Genomic DNA, 23,703 nt, shown 5'->3' on the forward strand with positions numbered 1-23,703 from the left:
AGGTTTACTGATTTAAGTCTGGCTCACAGGTCTAAAGGGTGCTGTTTTATTTTCTATTTATTTTTTGTCTTTTAGGGCCACACCCATGGCATATGGAGGTTCCCAGGCTAGGGGTCCAATTAGAGCTACAGCTACCAGCCTATGCCACAGCCACAGCAATGCAGGATCTGAGCTGTTTGTGACCTACACCACAGCTCAGAGCAACACAGGATCCTTAACCCAGCAAGGCCAGGGATAGAACCTGAATCCTTATGGATGCTAGTTGTGTTCCATAACTGCTGAGCCATGATGGGAACTCCACATGCTGATTGTTTAAAATCCTCTTCACAGGATTGACAATGTGGGGCTTCTGAGAGATTTCAGCTATTGGGTGATCTAAGGTGGGACGGCTGCACTGGGAGACTTTGAGAAAGTTGTGACCCCATATTTTGGGGCATTTCCTTGGGTTGAGAAGACCTGAAACCAAATCCATCTGGGGGGTATCCAAGGCCAGGACAGCCCCAGTGCTGCTGAGCAAGAAGGGCTGAGAGTTGGTGTTACAGCAGATGGCCGCCAGGTGGCGAGAGAGCAGAGGCAGAGCCTACCTGCACTTTCCTGGCTGCACCTCCAGGCTCAGAGATGGGTTCAAAGTTGGGTTGAGGGAACCCCCAAGACTTTCCCAGAGTGTGGGGCTAATTTCAGGGCACCTCTTATTTTCTGGCCCAATTAGCGCAACTCAGGAAGGAAAAATAAGTGTGCCTTTAGCATCAGATTGGCTATTCCAACCTGATCAGATAGCCCAGGGGCCAGAGAGTTTTCCAAGGTCTCTGGGGTCAGACCAGCCTTTGTTTTTCAAGAGGCAGGACTATGGACCCACCAATATGTCTTGCATCCTTGAATTATCGTTTTCAAGCCACTGGCTTCTGTAAAGTTGTCATCTGGAAAAGGGCTGGTGGTCCTGAACGGAGCTTGTAAATGTGAAAATTTTGGTGGCTGGCAGTTTGAATCACTGTGCTTTTCCCCTCAAGCCATTTCCCTACACTTCCCTCTTCTGTTTGCCCCTAAGCCTTTTTTTTTTCTGGCCTCCAACCTCTGATAGGGAGCAGATTTTAAGGCAGGTTTCATGAAGGAAAGAAAGCTGATTGATTTAAAGAAAGTGCTCAAGACCCAGTGGTTGGGGAGGCAGAGGGTTTTGAGGTATTGTAGTGGGTTCCATTGGGGTGAGCGCTCTGGGAGAGTTTGAGAGAGAAATACCCCCAGTCTGCAGAGCAAGTCGTGGCATTTAAATGGTGAGTAGGAAGACATCAAGCTGGCAGGTGCCTAAGGCCAGTGCCCTCTTGGGGGCTGCTGAAGGAAACAGGAAGGGTGAAGAGTTGTCATTAGAGGGTCCTGCCACCAGATGGCACCAGAGCACAGGCAGATCCCATCAGCAGCTCCCTGTCCACACCTCTAGGCTCAGAGGTGGGGTTGAAGTTGGGTTGGTAAGTACCCCAGGACATGCCCAGAGAGTTGGGATAATTCAGTGTGCTTCTGACACTCGATCATAAATTGCCTCATCTCAGGAAGGGGAAGCATGTGTGCCTTCATCCTCTGGTGGGTATTTCCATCATAGTTTAGTTGCCCTCGTGGATGAAGAGTTTGGCAAGTTCTCTAAGGATGGATTTCCCTTTGTTTCTCAAGAGGCAGAACTCTGGACAACAGATATCTGTCCTAAACCCTGGATTTGCAATATTTAAGCCTCCAGCTTCCATGAAGATGTCATGTAAAAAAAATGGGCTCATAGTTTTGAATAGAGCTTGGAAAAGGGGTGGGTTTTGCTGGGCTGCTGCACTAATCTCTGCTTTTTCTCTCAAAGTTCTCACCAAACAACCTTCTTGCCCATCCTGTCTCCAACCTGTTACAGGGAGCAGACCTGATGGCAGTTCTCGTGATTAAGGCAGAATGATTGATCCAAAGACACTCAAGTCCCACTGGGTGGAGAGGCAGAGAGTTTCAATGGACTGGGGTGGGGTAGGTTGGTCTGAGTGCTCAGGGAGACTTTGAGAGAGAAGCACTCCAGTCTGTAGGGCCCTTCATTACACTCAGAGTGTGAGGAGGAATGAAATATAGCTGGCAGGGGTCTAAGGCTAATATAGAACCCACCTGGGGTGGTGCTGCCGAGGGAAATAGGTGGAAGGGCTGAGAGCTAACATATGGCACCATAGCACAAGCAGGTCCCTCCACTTTCTTGGCTGTACCTCCGGGCTCAGAGCTGAGGTTGAAGATGGGTTGGTAGAACTACCAAGAGGTGCCCAGAGTGTTGGCGTTGGTTTCAGGGTGCCTCTGACACTCTGGCCGAAATTGCCTAACCTCAGAGAGGGGACAGGCCTGTGCCTTCAGCATCTGATGGGCATGTCAAGCCCAGTGAGGCAGCCCGGGGGCCAAAGTGTTTGACAAGTTCTCTGGGGTCATATTGCTTTTTCCTTCTCAAAAGGCAGGACTCTGAATGTGACATGTCTGTCTGAATCCTGGGCTTGCAGTTTTCAAGCCTCCAGCTTCAGTGAAGTTGTTATGTTAAAAGAAATATTCAGTGGATGTTTATGAATGGAGCATGTTAAAGGGGCAATTTTTTGGTGGCATATGTGCCAATCTATGTACTTTGTCCCTCAAGAGTTCTACCTGCATTTCTAACCATGCTTTCCATCTGAGCTTTCTTCCTGTTTCTAACCCATGTTTCTGGGAGCAGACCTAAATGCGGGTGTCGTGAAGTAAGGGAGAGTGGTTGAAATAAGCAAGGCTCTCATGGGTGGGGAGGCAGAGAAATGTAATGTATTGGCATGGAGCAGGCTGAGGTGAGGGCTCCAGGAGACTGAGAAAGAAATGCCCCTGTCTGCTGGGCACATCATTGCGCTAAAAGGGTGAGGAGGAAGGAAATCAAACTGCCAGGGTCTGAGGCCAGCATGTCCTATTGAGCTGCTGAGGGATACAGAAGTGAGAGCTGAGAGGTGTTGTTAGAAGGAAAACATCCTTTGTTTTTTCAGAGGCAGGACTCTGGACTCAGAAAGAGCTGTCTTGGTTCTGAACTTACAAATTTTCAAGCCACTGGCCTCCATGAAGTTGCCATGTATAAAAGGGGGTGGTCATGAATGGAGCTCAGAACAGTTGTGAACATTTTGGTGGGTGGCTGTTAGAAGCACTGGATTTTTTTCCTCAAGATGTTTCCCCAAACTTTTCTTTCCATCTGAGTCTCTTTTTTTTTTTGCCTCTACCTCTGTATCATAAGGAGCTGATTTTAAGACAGGTCTTGTGAATGAAAGCAGATTGATTTAAAGCTCTCGAGACACAGCGGGTGGGGAGGCAGAGGGTTTGAATGTATTGGGGTCCGTTAGGATGGGGTGAGTGCTCTGGGAGGCTGTGAGAATTACCCCAGTGTCCAGGGTACTTCACTGTGTTTGGTGGCTGAGGAGCAATGAAATCAAGATGCCGGGGCCCAAGGAGCGTGTGCCTTCACGGGCTGCTGAGGGAACCAGGAGGAAGAGCTGAGAGATGGAGTCAGAGCAGAGGGTCAGCAGGCCGCACCACAGCACTGGCAGAGACCACGTGTACCTGCCTGGCAGCACATCCAGATGCAGGGGTGGAGTTGCAGGAGTGTCGGAACACTCAGTACCTGCTCATAGACCTGGGGCTGCTTACAGGGTGCCTCTAATACTCTGTCCCAAGTCACCTCACCTCAGGGAGGGGACAGAGCTGTGCCTTCAGCACCCGATGGGCATTTCTGGCCTGCCTGGGTGGCCCAGGGCCAGAGAGTGTGACGGGTTCTCTGGGGTAAGATTACTCTTTGGACCCCAAATATCTGTCTTGAATCTTGGCCTTGCAATTGCCAAGCCTCCCACTCCATGTAGTTTTCAGCTGACAAAAGGGACTGATGGTCCTGAATAGAGCACATAAAAGTGGTGCTGGTTTGATTGGGTGACTGGGCAATTCGCTAGGATTTGTGCTTCAAGACCCCTCCCCCAAACTCCCTCCTCTCTTTCCCTTGGGGCCTTGTCTTCCTGTCCCCAACCCCTGTTCAGGGAGCAGGCTTAAAGGTGGTTCTCCGGAGTTAAAGTAGGGTAATCGATTGAAAGGATGCTCTCATGGAACATGTGGGTGGGGAAAACAGAGGGTTTTAAGGCATTAAGTTGGGGTTGGTTGGGGTGCGTGCTGGGAGTCTTTGAGAGAATTCACCCCTCTCTCTGGGCACTTCACTTGGCTTAGAAGGTGAGGAGGAATTCCATCAAGCTGGCAGCTGCCCAAGGCCAGTATAGACCTGGGGGGCCGCCGAGGGAAACCGGAGGAAAGGCTGAGAGTCAGTGTTAGAGGAGACGGCCTCCGGAAGGGGCCAGAGCCCAGACAAAGCCCATCTGAAGCCCCCTGGATGGTGCAAATATGGGTTAATGGGAGCCCTAGGATGAATTATGACTCTCTGGCACAAATTGACTCACACCAAGAAGCAGAAAGATGTGTTTTCTACATCTGATGGGTAGTTCCATCCAGCTCTGGTTGTCCAGGAGCCAGAGAGGTGGATGTGTTCTCTCTGGTTGGTTTGCTTTTTGTTTCTCAAGGGGCAAGGACACTGGACCCACAATATTTGTCTTGTCTTGGCCTTGAAACCACCAAACCTGCAGCCTCTGTAAAGGCATCATGTATCCAAAGGGGCCAGTGGTCATGAATGGAGTTTGTGAAAGTGGTGCTATACTGGGGAAAAGACAGGATTCCCTGTGCTTTAACTTTCAGGAATTTTCCCCAGATATCTTTCTTCCGCTTCCTTCTGAACCTCTATTTCCTGTCTGCAATTTCTGTTTCAAGGAGCAGAACTAAAGGAAGTTCATGAGAGTGAAGGCAGCTGTGACTGATTTAAAGAAATCTCTCAGTACCCAATGGGTGGTGTTGCAGAGGTTTTTATGTATTGAGGTGGGGTAGGTTGGGGTGAGAACTGTGGGAGACTGAGAAATAGCCCCAGTGCCTAGGGCATTCATTGAGCTTCCTGGGCCCAAGGCCAGTATAGCTTCGAGGGCAGCTGAAAAACAGGAGGAAGGGCTGAGAGACGGTGTTAGAACTGATGGTCACCAGGCTGAACCCCAGCACAGGCAAAGCCCCTCTGCAGATGCCTGGCTGAAATTCCAGGCTCAGAGATACAGTTTGAGAAGGAGTTGGAACACTCAGAACATGCTTATAGATTTGCCGTTGGAAATAGGGCACCTCTAATACTCTGGCCAAATTGACTCAGTGAAATGACACAGCTGTGCCTTCAGCATCTGATGGGCAGGTCCAGCCTGATCAGGTGCCCCAGGTGCAAGAGAGTGACACGTTCCACAAGTCAGCTTGCCCTGTTTCTCCAGAGGCAGAGCTTTGGGCCCAGAAACACAAAAGTGTTAAATATTGGGCTTGTAATTTTTAAGCGCTGGTCTTGGGCATGGACCAGTGTGATTGTTCTCTTCCTCTCTGAACTGAATACACAACAGGAGAGGATGAGATATCAGCCTGGTTTTAGAAAACTGCACATTCAAGATTCAAGCCAGGGATGTGCCTTTCCCCTCAAACAGAGCCCAGAGAGTCTGTCAAAACTTCTGGCCATTCTCCCAGATAAACATGATGAATTTGAAATAAAAATGTGATCACAGAATTATGTGGACACAATGAGGTGAAAAAAAAATGGCCAGATAAGAAGGGGTGCCCAGCAACCACAGCTCAGCACTGAGCACTGCCATGGGGTCCCACCACACCAGCAGCAGCCATGTATTTCAGCCTGAAGGAGAGGAGGCCCCTTGGGTTCCTAGTGCTCTTTGACCAGAATGTGCTGTAATAGCAACTCAGACACTGACTCAGCCTCCAACAGGAAACGGCTGCGCTGCGGTGGCCTGGGGCAGTGTCCGTGGTGACTTCCTTACTGCTCTCCATTTAAGCATACAGCAATACACTACGGGCTAGAGTATGACAATCTTAGACTCAGCCAGGACTCAAGCCACACCCTGAAATCAATGACCCCACACTGTAACGCATGTGAACAGGCCCCTAATCAATCAGCACCATTGAACTCTGGGACCCAAGGACCATCCAGCCTTTATAAAGGTTACCTGGCTTGAGGTAGCTTCCCTGCAGCAGGTGTATGGCCAAGGAGGGAGAGCATCAAGTGGGAGGGAAGAAAAAGCTTGAGAAGATCTCTAGAGAGAAAGATTACAGGTATGAGTGCAGCCTGGGCCCCAAAACCACTGTATTGACACAGTGCATTCACAACCAGAAGGCCACATTTCTAGAAGTACAATTTTAAATTGACCAGCCTGACTAGCAAATTTTAGGGCTAAAATCCAGGCCAGGTATTTCTAGAGTTGTGCCTCCAAACCATCAAGGGGACACAGATCAAGTTAGCCTGTCAAACTCTCTAGCCACTGGAGCACTGGACCAAGGACCCATCTTCAATATTTCCTGGGCTCCTGAAGGTGACGACTGGTAGCTCAAGTTGTGGGAGGGGGGCACTCTGGTGCCCTAGTGTCATCTGGTGGCCATCTTCTCTTACAGCAACTTGCAGCCCTTCCTCAGACTCCCAGAGCAAAACCCTGGTCTACACTGGCCTGGACCTCCTGCCAGCCTGATTTCCTAAGTCTCCTCCCTCACAGTGCACTGAAAGGCATGATGGGTGGGGTGGGACTATCTCAAAGTCACCCAGAGTCCTCACCCCAACTGAGACCACCCCACTCCCTGAAATCAGACACCTCACTTGATAAGTTAACAGAAGCAGCTGGCCATCAAAGAGCACCCATCAGCCCTGAACCCAGCTTGAGACCCAGGACCTCCCAGGCGTCATTCATGTTCTCTGGATTGAGGTAAATTCTTTTGCATAGGCTCCCCCACAGAGGAGGAAGAGGCTCAGGTGGAATAGGAAGGAGGATGTGGAGATCTCTAGAGAGAAAGGGTAGAGGGAGAGGCTGAGGCCTGCCCACCATAACACCACCTCATGGATGTGCTGCATTCATGACCAAAAGCCCAGCTTTCCAGAAGCCAAATATCACCCCAGGCTGATTTACAACATTGTACATCCAAGATTTAAATCAGGGATTTCTGGGTGTAGTGATGTACTTCAAACTAGCAAAGGGCACTCAGACCCGAGGTAGCCTGTCAAACTCTCTAGCCATTGGGTGACCTAATCATGCACAGATTGAACCTGAAATGTGGTGGCAGAACCTTAATCTTTCTCTGAGTTGAGGCACATTGGGCTGCAGCATAGGAGGCACCAAGTACCCAAGTGCAAATGTCTGAGTACCTCCTTGGGCCTCCACCAAGCCCTTTGCACTCTGAGCCTGGTGATGCAACCATGGTGGTGAGAGTAGGCGGGGGTCAGGGGAGGCTCTACTAGTGCTCCAGCTCAGGCTGGTGGACAGAGGCCCTAACAGCAAGTCTCAGCCTTTCCCCTGCCTCCCACAGAGGAACCCTGCTCTTCCCTGGCCTGGGGCACCAGTCAGGTGATTTTTGTACTGCTTTCCCTCTCAGCAAACTCAAACGCATGATGGGTGAGGGAAGGACTGTCTTAGAGCCAGGACACTCACCCCACCCACATTTATCCACTCCCTAAAATCAGCAACCCTCCTATTTAAGTCAGGCCAGTAGGTTTGAATGAGCAGCCTACCTATACAGGACTCACCTTGGAACACTAAACAACACAGCCGTGATTCACCTTACATGGATGGAGAGAGCTTCCTTCAAATGGGTGTCATGCAGAGGCAGAAGTGGCTCAGGGGCAGCGGGAATATGAGGGTTGTGGGGATCTCTAGACAAAAAGAGCCCAGCCATGAGCATAGCCCACCCACCCCCAAAATACAACAGCACAGACACACCCCATTCGTCACCGAAGTCCAGCTTTTCAGAAGACGAACTCCCCACCAGGCTGATTCTAGAAAACTGAACATCCACCATTGCAGCCAGGTGTTTCTGTGTCCAGAGTTCTGCTTGCAAACAAGCAAAGGACACACAGACCAGAGAGCCTATCAAACTCCCTAAAGTTGGGGCCACCCAACCAAATAGGAATTGATTAGATATTTAATGGCAGAAATGTGTCCCTTCCCTGCACTGAGGCAAATGGGGCCACAATGTCAGAGGCACCATGCAAACCAACACCGGGCTCTGGGCCCCTCCCTGAGGTTCCACGCGTCCCTCTTCCATCTCCTTCTGAGCCTGGAGATACAAACAGGGAGCTGCAGAGAGGCGATGAGGGGCTCTGGCGCCCTCTGGTGGACATGTGCTCTAACAGCGACTCAGCCCTTCCTCTGCCTCCCACAGCAAAACTCTGGTCTGCACTGACCTGGGGGACAAGCCAGCAAGATGTCTTACTTCCTCTTCCTCTCAGGCACACTGAAATCCACTCTTGGGTGGGAGTATGGATTCTTCACTGTCACCCTGGATACTCAACCTTCACGACACAAGCCCACACCTTGAAATCAAAGACCCAGCTCTGTAAGTCACTTCAGCCGGCTCTGAATCAATCGGCACCCTTCAGCCCTGGGACCCAGATAGAAACCAAGGACCACCCAGGCTTGATTCATCTTACCTAGTTGCAGGAGCTTCTTTGGAACAGGTGTCTAGTGAGGAGGAAGAGCCTCAGGTGGGAGGGAAAAAAATAAGAGGAGATCTCTAGAGAGAAAGAGCATAGGCATGAGCACAGCCTGCCTCCTAAAAAGCACCAGGTTGACAAATTGCATTTGCAACTAGAATGCCACCTTTCTAGAAGCCCAACTCCACATGGGCCAGCCAGATTCTGGCAAACTGTACAGCTGTAATTCCAGCCAGATAATTCTGGGTCCAGATTTGTGCATGCAACCAAGCGGGGGACTCAGACCCCAGGCAGCTTGTCATATTTCCTAACCATTGGGGCACCAGACCATGTAAGAATTGATGTGGAGATAAGATGGCAGAACTAAGGCCAATCTACTGAGATGAGTCCCATTGTACAGAGATTTGAAGGTGCCCAGTAACCCAGCCCCAGATCTTGGGGCTTCCACTAACCCATCTCCAATCATATATTTGAGTTTGAAAGTGCAGTCCTGGAGATGCAGAAGGGGTTCTGCTAGTGCTACGGTGCCATCTGGTGGGCCAGGGCATTCACAACACAGCCCTTCCTCTATATCCCACAGAGGAACCCTACTCTGCCCTGGCCTGGGGCTCTTGCTAATGTGATTTTCATACCCATATCTCTCTAGACTCCCTCAGATGCACTACATATGATGGAGTGACTATCTCACAGTCAGCCAGGCCAGTCACCACACCCAACTTTATCCAACTCCCTGAAAGCAGCAACAATCCTATTTAAGTTAGGACAGCAAGCCTTTCAGCAGCAGCCTTCCTCCCCGGCACTCAGCTTGGAATCCTAAACAAACCAGCTGTGACTCACCTTACAAGGACTTATTATTTTCTGGTATTCTTTTTTAAAGTTTTAACAATTATTCAATAAATTTATCACATCTGTAGTTGTATAGTGAGCATCAAAATCCAATACCTTACATGGATTTGGACAGATTCCTTCAAATGGGTGTCCCACAGAGGCTGAAGCAGCTCAGCTGCAGAAGGCAGACAGAGGCTTTGGGGAACCCTGGAGAGAAAGAACCACACCGTAAGCACAGATCGCACTCTGAAAGTGTAGACATAGGACCTTAAGACCCTGAAGCTCAGGTTTCTAGACTTCAAACACCCTGCCAGGCTGATTTGAAAACTGCATGTCCAGGATTCAAACAAGAAAAGGACACTTAGACCCCGGAGAGCCAGTCAAACTCACTCATACTCTGGCCGCCTGACTGGCAGGAATGGAATCAGATACGTGATGGCAAAAGTCCATGCCCTCACTGACTGGAGTCCCACTGGGCTGAAGTGTCAGGGCACCATGAAAACAAACCCCAGGCTCTGGGCCCCTCCTTGGGATTCCATGGGTCCCTTTTCAATCCAATCTGAGCCTGGAGATGCAAACAGGGAGATGCAGCGGGCTCTGCTGGTGCTCTGTCGCCCTCTGGAGGACATGTCCTCTAACAGCAACTCTCAGACCTTCCTCTGTGTCCCACAGCTAAATTCTGGTGTGCCCTGGCCCGGGGCAATTGCCAGCATGATATTCTTCCTCCACTCCCTATCGGGTGCACTGTCACAGTCAGCCAAGACCCTCACCCAACACACCACCACCCCACACCCTGAAATCCACTCCATTTTGTAAGTCATGAGAGCAGGCTCCACATCAACCAGCACCCTTCAGCCCTTGGATCCAGCAGGAAGCCAGGGATGACCCAGATTTATATACATTACCCAGTTTCTGGTCAGTTCCATGCACCAGGAGACTCCTGGGGGGGAAGAAACTCGGGTGTGAGGGAAGAAGTTTGAGGAGATCTGGAGAGAGAAAGAGCATGGGCATGAGTGCAGCCTGCCCCCCAAAAGCACTGGGTTGACACAGTACACTCACAACAAGAAGGCCAGCTTTCTAGAAGCTCAACTCTATGTGAATCAGTCTGACACGAGCAAACTGGATAACCAAAATTCATGCCAGGGAATTCTGGGTCCAGAGGTGGGCCTTGCATGAAGCAAAGGCGACTCAAATTTGAGATAGCCTGTCAAACTCTCTAGGCATTGGGCACCGGACAGTGAGGGAATGTACCTGAGATGTGACGGCATTACTCCATCCCCTCGTCTGAGAGCAGGGACATTGCCCAGAGACTTGGAAATGCCCTATAACCAGGCCCCAGCTCTGGGCACCACATTGGGCTTCCACCAACCTATCTCCAACATACATTTGAGTCTTGAGTTGCAGCCAGGTAGCTGTGGAGACTCAGGCAAGGGGAGGGGGAGTTTGTGCTGGTGCTCTGTCACCATCTGGTGGACATGTGCTCTAACAGCAATTCCCAGCCCTTCCTCTGCCTCCTCAGCAGAACCCTGCTCTGCTCTGGCCTGGCACTCCTTCCAGCAAGATTTTTTATTCCTCTCACTCTCTGCCTATCTCAAGGGCATCAGGGCAATTACCCACAGATGTGACACAACCCCACCCCACACCCCTATTGAAATCAAGTGAGCAGTTTTTGACTCAGTCAGCAGCCGTCAATGTTGGACCCAACTTGAAATCAAGATCACCCAACCTTTTCCACGTTACCTGGATTTGGGTGTGTTCCTTGTCCCTGGGGGTGGTAGAGGCTAACATGGGAGGGAAGGAGGGGGTCGTAGAGGAGACCGCTGGAGAGAAAAGGCACAGACACCAGCACTGTACATCCCAAGATAACTGCCATTTGGATCGTCTGGTCATATTCATAACCTGAAGTCCACTTTTCCGGAAGTCAAGCTGCACTCCATCGTGATTCTAGAAAACTGCGCACCCAAGACTCAAACCAGGTACCTGTGGATCCAGAGATCTGCCTCCAGACAGTCAAAGGGCACTCAGAACCCAGGCCAGTCTGTCAAAATCTCTAGCCGTTGGGCCAAGTGACGAGGAAGGAATTACACCAGAGATGTGATGGCAGAATTATTTCCCCACTCTCAGAGGAGGCCAAATTGGCCACAGTTTCAGGGGCATAATGTACCAAAATGGAAGGCTCTGGGGCGCCTCCTTGGGGTGTCAGGAGCACATCTCCAACCTTGCCCCTGAGCCTGAGGTGAAGTCTGTAAGCTTCACCTTAGGGGAGGAGCTCTGCTGGTGCCCTGCCTCCATCTGTTGATAATCTGCTCCAACAGCAACTCCCAGGCCTTCCCCAGCAGAATCCAGGTCTGCACTGGCCTGGGTAGTTTCCAGCCTGATTTCCTGATTCCTCTCCTGTGCAGTGCATTGAAATGTATGATGGGCAGGCATAGGACTATCTCAAAGTTGGCCAGAGCACTCACCCCAACTTAGAACACCCCACTCCCTGAATCAGACACCTCATTTAGTAAGTCAAGGTAGCCAGTTGTCCTCAATCAGTGCCCCTCAGCCCTGCACCCACCTTGAGATCCAGGATCCCAGGCTTCACTCACTTGATCTGGATTAAGGTAGGTCCCTTGGGGCCCCCTGAAGAGGCGTAGGTGGCTCAGGTGGAGTGGGAAGGAGGAGGATGTAGATGTCCTTTCACTCACTTTCCTAGAGTGAAAGGACACAGGGAGAGGCTGAGATCTGCCCCCCAATATACAAGTGCATTGATATTCTGTATTCATAACAAAAGGCCCCAGTTTCTAGAAACCAAATTTCACAGCATCCTGATTCCAAAACACTTCATGACACAAGATTGAAGTCAGGGATTTCTGGGTCCAGTGCTGTACTTCAAACAAGAAATGGGCACTCAGGCCCCAGGGAGCCTGACAAACTCTCTAGCCACTGGGCCTCATGATTGTCCAGAGATTGAACCTGAGATGGGGTGGCAGAACCTTAATCCTTCTCTGAGTTGAGGCACACTGGGCCACAGTGTCCATTGAACCATGTACCCAAGGAAAACATCTGAACGTATTGGGCCTCCACCAATCACTTTCCACTCTGAATCTGAGCCTGTGGATGAAGCCATGGACCTGTGGAGGGGACATGGTTGGGTCGGGCAGGAACTCTGCTCTCACTCTGGCACCACCTTGTGGGCAGGGGTCCTAACACCACATCTTGGTCCTTCCTCTGACTCCCACAGAAGAACCCTGCTCTACACTCGCCTGGAGCCCTTGCAAGGGAGATCTTTCTTTCTTTCTTTCTTTCTTTCTTTCTTTTCTTTTCTTTTCTTTTCTTTTCTTTTCTTTTCTTTCTTTTCTTTCTTTCCCTCCTTTCTTCCTTTCTTCCTTCCCTTTCTTGCTGTCATTCTGTCTATTCTAGGGACTGCACTGGTGGCATATGAAGGTTCTCAGGCTAGACATCTAATTGGAGCTGTTGCTTCTGGCCTATGCCAGAGCCACAGCAACAGGGGATCTGAGCAGCATCTGCGACCTTCACCACAGCTCATGGCAATGCCAGATCCTTAACCCACTGAGCTCCTCACTAAGGGATCAAAACCATAAACTTGTGGTCCCTATTCAGATTTGTTAACCACTGAGCCACAACAGGAATGCCTCACAGGTGAGATTTATTTACTCTGCTCCCACTCAGCACACTCAAAGGCATGATACACAGGGCATGACACTCTCACAGTTTGCCAAGCCACTCAACCCACATTACTTCAGCTCACTCCCTGAAATAAACAACCCTGCTATTTATGTCAGGGCAGCAGGTTTCCAATTGTCATCCTTCCTCCCTGGGATTCTGCCTGGAGTCCTAAACAACCCAGCTGTGACTCACCTTACCAGGATTGAGAGAACTTCCTTCAAATATGTGTCTTGTAGAGGCTGAAGCAACTCGGCCAGGTGCAGAGGGAAGATGAAGGTTGTGCAGATATCTGGAGAGAAAAACCCAGCCATGGGTACAGCCCATGCCCCAAAAACCACCACAGGGGGACACTGCATTCATGACCAGAATCCCAGAAGCCAAACTCCCCACCAGGATTATTTGAAAGATCTGCAAGTCTAACATTCAAGCCAGGTGTCTCTGGGTCCAGAGTTGTTCCAGGAGGAGTTCCCATTGTGGAGCAGTGGAAATGAATCTGACTTGTAACCATGAGGTTGCAGATTCAATCCTTGGCCTCACTCAGTGGGTTAAGGATCTGGCATTTCTGCAAGCTGTGGTGTAGGTCACAGACATATTTTGGATCCCATGTTGATGTGGCTGTGGTATAGGCCAGCAGTGGTAGCTCCAATTTGACCTCTAACCTGGGCACTTACAAGTGCTGTGAGTGCTGCCCTGAAAAGCAAAAAACAAAGAAACAAAGGAGACTCAGGCCCAAATCAGCCTGTCCAATTACCTAGCCATTGGGCCATCTGAGCATGTAGGAATTGAACCTGACATGCATTGCAGAACTATGACCCCTTTGCTGAGATGAGACAAATTGCCCAGAGATTTGGAGGTGCCCTGTAACCCAGAACTAGCTCTGGGCCCCCTTTTGGCTTCCCCAGTCCATCTCCAACTTTATATTTGAATCCGAAGGTCCAGTCAGGGAGGTTGCAGGTGGGGGTCTGCTGGTGCTCTAGTGCCATCTGTTGAGACATGGGCTCTAAAAGCAGCTCCCAGCCCTTCCTCTGCATCCCTCAGCAGAACCCTGCTCTGCTCTGGCCTGCTGCTCCTGCCAGTGAAATTTCCTTCTCTCCCTCTCTGCCTCCTGAAATGGATTATAGGTGTGGTTATGACTATCTCAAATTCAGCAGGGCAATTATCCCCACACTGACCCACACCCACTCTTTAAACTCAGACAAAATACACACCTTTGGAGGTCATGCATATAGGATTTGAATCAGGCAGCACCCTTCAGCCCTGGAACCAGCTTGAAACCAAGGATCATCCAGCATTTCTACACATTACCTGGATTTGGCTGCATTCTTTGTCACTGGGTTGACAGAGGAGGAAGAGGCTCAGGTGGCAGGGAATAATGAGCTTGTGGGGGAGGAGACTTCTGGAGAGAAAAGGCCCAGGGAAGATCACAGACCATCCCAAAAGATCCACAGGTTGTAAACACTTCTACCTTGCACAACCAGAAGCCAAGTGTTCCTGAAGTCAAGCTTCACTCCTTGCCAATTCTGGAAAAGAGTCTCAAGCCAGGTATTTCTGCAACCACATTCACAAGAGAAGGTGTCTGGTTCCAAACTCCTGCCCCTTGAGAAAAAAAAAAGAAAACTGACTCCATCGAACTGTGAATATTTTTAGCAATATGATATGTGAGCAGATGTAATTACCTAGGGTGTATGAATTTATTTATATATTAACATTTTTATTGATTTTTTATTTACCTACTTATGTTCCTGCACCCATTTCTGGCATGCAGATACTTTGTCCAGGAATTGAATTAATGCCACTGCTGTACATCCCCAGGCTCATACATAAAACTCTCTGCCACCAGAGTTATTGTGTCAGGAGACTTTATGATTGCCTTATTAATTCTTTAGCTGCTCTGTTGGAATATATATATATATATATATATATATATATATCTCATTGACTTATTTATCAACAGAGTGCATTTTTCCATATCTATTTTAATTTACAAATTTATTTGGATGCCACCTGTGAAATTGTTTTTTTTGTTTGTTTGTTTGTTTTTTGTTTTTTGTCTTTTTGCCCTTTCTTGGGCCGCTCCCGTGGCATATGGAGGTTCCCAGGCTAGGGGTCTAATCGAGCTGTAGCCACCAGCCTATGCCAGAGCCACAGCCATGCAGGATCCGAGCCGCGTCTGCAACCTACACCACAGCTCACGGCAACGCCGGATCATTAACCCACTGAGCAAGGGCAGGGATCGAACCCGCAACCTCATGGTTCCTAGTCGGATTCGTTAACCACTGCGCCACAACAGGAACTCCCCACCTGTGAAATTGGGATGTTGTCTGGCAAGAGATTGATCTCAAAACACATCTCTCAACACAACTACAGAACTGAGAGAGAAAGGCTCTTAAGCAGGGAGCAAAATGTTAATGACATGAGAGCTTTCTTGATGATACCAATCAACCCTGCTTAATTCATCACACATAGGCCTCCATACCCTGGTGCCATATTGAAAAGACAGGCTTGTATTGAAAGACAAGAATGAAAACTCACTTGGTCTCTTGAGCAAAAAAACACAGGGATTAACATAGCTGCCCATATTAATGCCAGCGAAGTCCCCCATTCATTCATCAATGTAACTCACTTTCTTCACGTACCTAAACCCCAGACAGATGGGGGTAGAAAATAGCTCATGATACAACATCAATGCTGTGTGAGTCTCAAACCCTGCCTCTGGAGGAACACAAGGTATCCCAAAACCCATTGAATGCTTCAAGCATTCTAAACACACTGCCACTCAACCAGGCAGATATTCCACCTCCAAATGCTGAGGGACAGCTGTGCCCTCTGCCTGACAGGAGGCATCATGGAGCAGAGAGGCCACATGCACAGAAAAATGCACAAACCTCTGGGGGCTTATATTGGGTTCAACCCAACACAATATCAACCCCAGCACTGAGCCTGCACCTGCAGTCATGGAGCTGCACCTGGGTCCAGAAGGTACTGTGGCACAATCTTGTGGACATCTGGTCTAACAGCAACACTTAGGTTTTCTTCCTGTTTCTGGCTCAGTGGCCCCTGGGGCTGCATAGGCCATAGAAAAAATTCTCATTGGATTACTTTCTTTCAATTTCTTGAAATACCAAGAAGAGTCCTTCCAAGTGAGCTATTGCTACCTAAAGATTTCAGAGACATGAGGCCAACCTAAGCCATGCCTCTCTGTTCAAACCCTCATGCTCATGTAGAAAGGCAAGAAGGAAATTTCCCTCAGGCTCCTGATGGATAAAAGCACAGGGATTAGCCCAGCTGACCACCCTAATGCCACCAAAGTCCCCCATTTTTCAGCACCACCCTCTTTCTCCACTACATAAATCCCTGATGGTCAGCAGCTTGAAAATGGCCAGCTCTTCATAAAAAACCAATGCTGTGTGTGTCTTAGGGCCTGCCTCTAGAGGCACACAAGGCATGCTTAAACCCAGGGAATGCTTCAAGCATTCAAAACCCACTGGCATCCAACCAGGCTGCCAATACATCTCCAAATCCTGAAGGGACACCTGTACCCTCTGCCTGACATGAGGCACCTTGGGGAGGAGAGACCCTGGTGCCCAGGAAACACCCAAAAATCTTCTGGGTGCTTGCTGTGGGTTCCAGTCAAGACACCATCAGCTCCATCTCTGAGCCTGCACATTTCAAGCCTTGGAGTTCTAACCTGTTAAAGCCTCAGAGCTGCATCTGGGGCCAGAAGGGACTCTGGCGCCCTCGTGTGGACATTGGCTCTAACAGCCACTCTTGGGTTTTCTTCCTCTGTCTGACTCAGCACTGCCCAGGGCTTCAATTCTGTGGCCCATATTCAGGTTGGGCCTCCATCCCCCGCTTTTGGGAAAAACAAAGAAGTGCCCTTCCACATGGTCTCTTTCTCTCTCAAAGGCTTTCAGAGCCTGGAGGCAAACGTATGCAATGCCTGGCTGTGTCAACCCTCTTCTCCCGACCAGTGATGTGATTCCAGGCTTCTTCCATTTTTATATAGCCCTGCACTTATGTATTTATGAATATAGGTATGTAGTTATGTAACATTTGATTTTCTTCATAATTTCCAAACTGTGATTCCTTCCTTCACAGAGTAAAATCTGCCCTTATTTCCTAAATGCTTTTTTTTTTTTTTTTTTTTTTTTTTGGTTTTGCTCTATCCCTCTGTCTTTCTAAATGTATTGACCCTAGCTGGAGGGTTCATGAAATGTCTCCCCATCGATGTTTTAAAGTCACAGTGTTTACCAAACCCACCATAGTGCTAAAAAAAGAACTTCTACTGAGGGGGCCAGAAGGGATCTCTAGGAGAGCTTTCTTTATAACAGTCAATATACCATCCTGAATATGCCCAATCTGTCTTTAGGTCACATCTTCACACCAGATGCATAGAAAGAAAAGAGGCACTCATGGAAAGAAAAGGATGGAGTTTCATGAGACCTTTTGAGAGACAATTCCCTCAATTGCTTTCCAAAATATCACAGTTTTTGCATCTGACCATGTACATGGCACAGGCACTTTATGCACATCCCAAAACCCAGCCCAGGGTGAGCTTCCAGAAGTAACAGCTCAACAACTGATACCAAACAAAAGCAACACACAACCAACAACCCAGTTGAAAAATGGGGGAAAGACCCGGATAGAACTTTCCCTCAACCAGATATACACAGAGCATCCAGCACTGGGACAAGGAGCACCATCACTCATTCATTGGGAATAGAATACCCAATGGAATGGTACTCAGCCAAAAAGGGGCCAAGAAAATGCCATTAGCAGCCACATAGATGATAAGACAAACTCTCATACTCAACAAAATATGTCCAATATGGCAAGAGAGCGATCCTGTTGTTTATCACAGGGACGTATAACTAGTCACTCTTTTTGGAAGCAAAAGGAGGATAATAGGATAAAAGGTATATGTACATACATGTATGATGGGATCATTTTATGATCACATGAATCAGTGATAATCGATAATAATAAATGATATAAAAAACCAACAATATTAGCAGCTCAGGGTTCCTCAGAGAAGGTGTCAGGGTCGAGTCTCCTGACTCTCAGTAAAAGAGACAGGCACACTGACTCCACTGAGCCTGGCAAGATTTCCTGGCCTTGAACTATCAGACCAAATTACCTAGCTTGTACGAAATTTCTGTAAAAGCATTATTACATTTTTTTTTTACTTCCCCAGTTATTTTTCTGTACCCATATGTGGCATGCAGATACACTCTGGCCAGGAAATTAATCCACTCCTATACTGGGCCTCCCCAGGCTTGACATAAAACCTTCTGCTGCCTAAGATATTGGGTCAGGAGAGCCTTTATGACTGCTTTACCTATCCATTCCCTTAGCTTTCCATAGTTATATATGTGTCTGTGTGTGTGTGTATGAAGACAGATTTATATTTATATATGTATATATGAATTCATGACTACATTATCAATTCAGCTCATTGTTCTCAATATCTGTTTATATGGATGTATTGGGTGACACGTGACATTGGGATGATGTCTGGCTAAAGTTTGATCTGCCAATGCAGCTCTTGCCACAGCCACAGCACTGACACAGAGAGATTCTTAAGCCAAGCTGCCAGGAGGGAACTCCCTGCCAGATTGCTGGATGATACCAATCATCCCAGCTTAATTCATCAATAATGGTTTCAGTCATGCCTCCATACACTGGTGCCATAATGAAAAGTGAGGCTGATCTCCAAAGGCAAGAAAGGAATTTCCCTAAGCCCCTTGAGCCAAAAAGCACAAGGATTAGCCAACTGCCCAGTCATGCCACAGAGGTCCCCCCATTTATTCATCAGCACCACCCTCCTTCTCCACCTACCTAAATGCCAAAATGTCAGGGTTTTGGAAATGGCTAGCTCATGATACCACACAAATGCTGTTTGGGTCTCAGCTCCTGCCCCTCAGGAACCCAAGGAATGCTGAAACACCACGAAGGTTTCAAGCACTCACAGCACACTGCCACTGAACCAGGCTACCCTTCTCCCTCCAAATGCTCAAGGACACCTCTGCCCACTCTCTGACATGATCCTTCTTTTAGCAGAGAGTCTCTGGCATCCAGGAAGCAACTGATAATCATCTGGGTGCTTGTTGTGGGATCCGCTCAAGACACCATCAGCCCCAATGCTGAGCCTGCACTTTTAGAGCCTTGGAGCTCTCACCTCTTAGAGCCTCGGAGCTGCACCTGGGGCCAGAAGGTCCTCTGGTCCCCTCACATGGACTTCTACTCTAAAAGCTACTCTTGAGTTTCCCTCCTCTCTCTGGTTCAGCAGTCCCTGGGGCTGCACTGGTGGGGGGGGGGCAACAGATGCGGGTTAGGTCTCCTTTCCCCACTTTCTTGAAATACCAAGAAGTGCCATTAGATGTGGTCTGTTTCACTCTCAGTCTCCCAGAGCCCTGAGGCCAACATATGCCAGACCTCGCTGTTTAAGCCCTCAGCTCCCTACCCATCATGTCATTCCAGATTCCTTCCTTTTTTATATAATCATGTGCTTATGTATTTAGGAAGATATGTGTGTAGGTATGGAAAGATTTATTTTTTTCTTAATTTTCCACATGGATTCCTTCCTTGGTTGTGTCTGCCCTCATTTCTTTCTTGGGTTTTTTTTTTCTCCTTATATTTCTCTCTTTCCCTCGTTCATTCTAAATATGTTGACCCCTCCTGGAGCATGTGTGAGTGCTTTGCCCATCTATGTTTTTCAAGCTACAGTAGGTAGCAAACCAAGCCAAGAGCAAAGGAAGATCTTTTACCCAAGGTGCCAGGATGGATCTCAGGGAGAGCTTTCTTTATATCAATCAATCAAACAGTCTTAAATGCCCAAACTGGCTTTAGGTCATGTCTGCATATCAGATGCATAGAAATAAGAGAAGAGGCTCACATGCAAAGAAAAGGATGAAGTTTCATGAGACCTCATGAGAGACAATGCCCAGCTGTTGGCACAGCTGCTCTACAAAATATCAATGTTTATGCACCTGCCACACACAGCATGCAGGCACTGTATCCGGATCCCAACACCCAAGTCAGACTAGCCTTCCAACAAAAACAGCTCAACCATAAATACCACCCAAGAGCAAAACAACCCAACTGAAAAGACCTGAAGATACCTTTCCTTAATTCAGACATACCAAGGGGAACAAGCACCAGGAACATGAACACCATGGCTCATTAAGAGTGAACTGCAAAGACATACAGATGGCCAAGACACACATGAAAAGATGTTCAACATCACTCATTATTAGAGAGATGCACATCAAAACCACTCTGAGGTACCACCACCTTGCACCAGCCAGAATGGCCATCATCCAAAATTCTACAAACAATAAGTGCTGGAGAGTGGAGAAAAAGGAACACTAGTACACTGTCGGTGGGATTGTAAATTGGTACAACCACTGTGGAAAGCAGTATGGAGATTCCTCAGAAAACTAAACATAGAACTTCCATTTGATCCAGCAATCCCACTCCTGGGCATCTACCCAGAGAAAACCACGACTCGCAAAGACATATGTACTCCAATGTTCATTGCAGCACTATTTACAATAGCCAAGACATGGAAACAACCTAAAAGTCCATCTACAGAGGAGTGGATCAAGAAGATGTGGTACATATACACAATGGAATATTACACAGCCATTAAAAAGAATGTAATACCAGAATTTTTTTACAACATGGATGGACCTAGAAACTATCATGCTAAGCGAAGTCAGCCATACAATGAGACAACAACATCAAAAATTTTCACTGACATGTGGAATCTGAAAGAAGGACAGTCTGAACTTCTTTGCAGAACAGATGCTGACTCACAGACATTGAAAAACTTTTGGTCTCTGGAGGAGACAGTTTGGGGGGTGGGGGGATGTGCCTGAGCTGTGGGATGGAAATCCTGTGAAATCAGATTGTTATGATCATTATACAACTACAGATGTGATAAATTCATTTGAGTAATAAAAAGTAAATTAATTTTTAAAAAAGTGAATTGCAAATAAAAACGAAGCTGAGGTACCCACTTGCCCCCCTTGAAATGCCATCATTAGGACATCTTCAATTAAACAATCCTGGGTGGGATTAGTCATTGAACGTGCCCTCCTAAACTGAGGGTGTGCAGGTAAATTTTTACAACAACTAAGGAGCACAGGATCTAGGTCATCTGAAACATCCACCGAGTACAACCAAATGACCCCACAATTCCACTCTTGGGCATATATCCTGATAATGTTCTTTTCACAAAGTTAAATGCTGCACTATGGTCAGGCAGCAGTAGTCACCAGAGCAGCACATGGAAGCACATTCTATGTCCATGGACAGATGAATGGATTTGGAAGTGGATGTCCATTTCCCCAAAGGGACAATAATCAAAAACAAAAAGGTGAAGAAAATGCCACTGGAAGCCACATAGAAAAGAAAAACTCTCATAGTAAATGAAATATGTCCAAATGTGAAAGACAAGTACCATAGGAAACCCCTTCCCTCTGGACTCTGGCAAATGACACCCATCAACCTTTCTATAGGAAAGAAACACATGGACCAGAAAAGAGATGTGGGGGTGGCAGAATGGAGGGGTGGGTGTGGGGAGGACTGTGATTTGTAAGGTCATACATCCAAACTCTTGCCCATGGAGACAGTAAGTGTAGAGATCCTGGTGTTTAGCACAGGGAGGGACCTATATCTAGTCACTCTTTTTCAAGCAAAAGGAGGATAATGGGAGAAAAGGTGTATGTTTATCCATGTACAATTGGATCGGTTTGTCATTCAAGTGAAATTGAGCCCTGAGAATCAGGGATAATGGCAAATAATAAATGATTTTTTAAAAACCCAACCACATAAGTGGCTCAGTTCATTAGAGAAGGTATCAGGGTCGAGACGGCTTCCTCTTGGGAAAAGAGACAGTCACACTGACTCCATTGAAACTGGCAAGATTTCCTAGCTTAATGACATCAGACCAGACCAAATTACCTAGTGTGTATGAATTTATTTCCATAAAAACATTTTTATCTTTTTATTATTTAATTCCCCAGTTATTTTCCTGTGCCCATGTGTGGTATGGAGATACACTCTGCCTGAGAAATAAATCCATTCCTACACCGGACCTCCTAGGGTCACACATAAAACCCTCTGTGACCCACGATATTGAGACAGGAGAGCCTTTATGATTGCTTTACCTATCCATTCCCTTGGCTTTCTGTAGGAATAAATACATGTGTGCATATGTGTGTATATATATGAAGAAATACTTATATTTACATATGCATGTATATATTCATTTACTTCTTTATGAATTCACCTCCTTGTTTTAAATATCTGTTTGCATTTATCAATTTATTGTGTACCCCTTGTGACATTAGGATGAGATCTGGCCAAAGGTGATCTGCCAATGCAGCTCTTGCCACAGCCGCAGGAGTGAAACAGAGAGACTCTTAAGCCAGGCAGCCATGAGGTAATTCCCTGACATCTTGCTGGATGGTACCAATCAACCCAGGTTAGTTAATCTTGGTTTCCATCAGGATTCTGTACCTTGGCTCCATTCTGAAAACAGAGGCTCATCTTGAGAGGCAAGAAAGAAATATCCCTAAGCCACTAGAGAGAAAAAAGCACAGGGCTTAGCCAACTCCCAGCACTAATGCCACCGAAGCCCCCCCCCCACTTAGTCATCAGCACCACCCTCTTTCTCCACCTACCTAAACACCAGGAAGTCAGGTGATTGGAAACGGCCAGCTCACAATACAACACCGATGCTCTGTGTGCCCTGGCTCTGTTCTCCAGGGGAACACAAAGCACGTCAAAACCAAGACAAGTGCCTGTGTATCCAGGTACGATTGGATGGCTTTATCATTACAGTGAAATGGAGCCCCAGGAATCATGAGATTCACAAGTAATAAATGATTAACAAAACCCAACAATATTAGAGGCTCAGGGTTCATCTGAGAAGGTGTCAGGGTCGATTCCCCTGACTCTCAGGAAAAGAAAGAGGCACACGGACTCCACTGAAGCTGGCAAGACTTCCTAACACAGCGATAACAGACCAGACCAGACTACCTAGCATGTCTGAATTTATTTCTGTGAAAATATTTGTGTCTTTTTTTTTTTGTCTTTTTGCTATTTCTTGGGCCGCTCCCGCGGCATATGGAGGTTCCCAGGCTAGGGGTCAAATGGGAGCTGTAGCCACTGGCCTACACCAGAGCCACAGCAACGCGGGATCCGAGCCGCCTCTGCGACCTACACCACAGCTCACAGCAACGCCGGATCGTTAACCCACTGAGCAAGGGCAGGGACCGAAACTGCAACCTCATGGTTCCTAGTCGGGTTCGTTAACCACTGTGCCACCTCGGGAACTCCCTCTTTTTATTTTTTATATGACCAAGTTATTTTCGTGCACCCATGTGTGGCATGCAGATACACTCTGCCTGGGGAATGAATTCAGCTCCTATGATGGACCTCCCCAGGCTGGCATATCCAAACCTCTGCCACCTGTGATATTGGGTCTGGGGACCCTTTATGATTGCTTTCCTTTCCATTCCCTTAGCTTTCTGAAGGAATAAATATACATGTGTATATATAAATCAATATATTTATGTAGGAATACATGTATTCACTGACTTCTTTATCAACTCAGATCTTTGTTTTAAAGATGTGGTTGTATTTATGAATGA

At 47.7% G+C, this 23,703-nt stretch overlaps 1 protein-coding gene and 1 long non-coding RNA gene across 13 annotated transcripts in view; one reads left to right on the forward strand and one right to left on the reverse strand.

The window, feature by feature from the left end:
- LOC106509328 (uncharacterized) overlaps nt 1-14,881 on the forward strand; it is a 63,355-nt gene extending 48,474 nt beyond the window's left edge. For 3 of the 5 annotated variants that reach the window (XR_014805048.1, XR_014805045.1, XR_014805049.1), the window contains 2 exons: nt 8,339-8,445; nt 9,189-14,881. This is a non-coding gene — a long non-coding RNA (uncharacterized LOC106509328). Of the gene's footprint in view, nt 1-6,516; nt 6,626-8,338; nt 8,446-9,188 lie in introns of all 5 variants that reach the window. The other 2 variants (XR_014805046.1, XR_014805047.1) reach the window with 1 other exon arrangement.
- The window catches only part of LOC102168158 (uncharacterized), a 52,595-nt gene that overhangs the window by 3,959 nt on the left and 24,933 nt on the right, over nt 1-23,703 (reverse strand). The window contains exons 5-15 of one of the 8 annotated variants that reach the window (XR_014805041.1): nt 14,508-14,638; nt 14,251-14,372; nt 13,464-13,732; nt 13,235-13,331; nt 11,962-12,064; nt 11,111-11,350; nt 10,276-10,356; nt 9,485-9,577; nt 8,540-8,622; nt 8,294-8,422; nt 7,637-7,762 (exon numbers count right to left, since the gene is read on the reverse strand). Coding sequence is in view for 3 of the 8 variants with exons in the window: in XM_084958776.1 (XP_084814902.1) it covers nt 9,510-9,577; nt 10,276-10,356; nt 11,931-12,064; nt 13,235-13,331; nt 13,433-13,550 (498 nt within the window). In the remaining 5 variants the exon portion in view is untranslated. Of the gene's footprint in view, nt 1-4,883; nt 5,018-6,074; nt 6,162-7,636; nt 7,763-8,013; nt 8,167-8,293; nt 8,423-8,539; nt 8,623-9,484; nt 9,578-10,275; nt 10,357-11,110; nt 11,351-11,930; nt 12,065-13,234; nt 13,399-13,432; nt 13,733-14,250; nt 14,373-14,507; nt 14,639-23,703 lie in introns of those variants that run through there. The other 7 variants (XM_084958776.1, XR_014805039.1, XM_084958777.1 and 4 more) reach the window with 7 other exon arrangements.

The sequence above is a fragment of the Sus scrofa genome, chromosome 6 (genome assembly GCF_054392235.1).
Source record: "Sus scrofa isolate SSC_HxYL_T2T_F1_AM1 chromosome 6, Sscrofa_HxYL_maternal_Yorkshire_Landrace_v2.0, whole genome shotgun sequence".
Classification (NCBI taxonomy): domain Eukaryota; kingdom Metazoa; phylum Chordata; class Mammalia; order Artiodactyla; family Suidae; genus Sus; species Sus scrofa.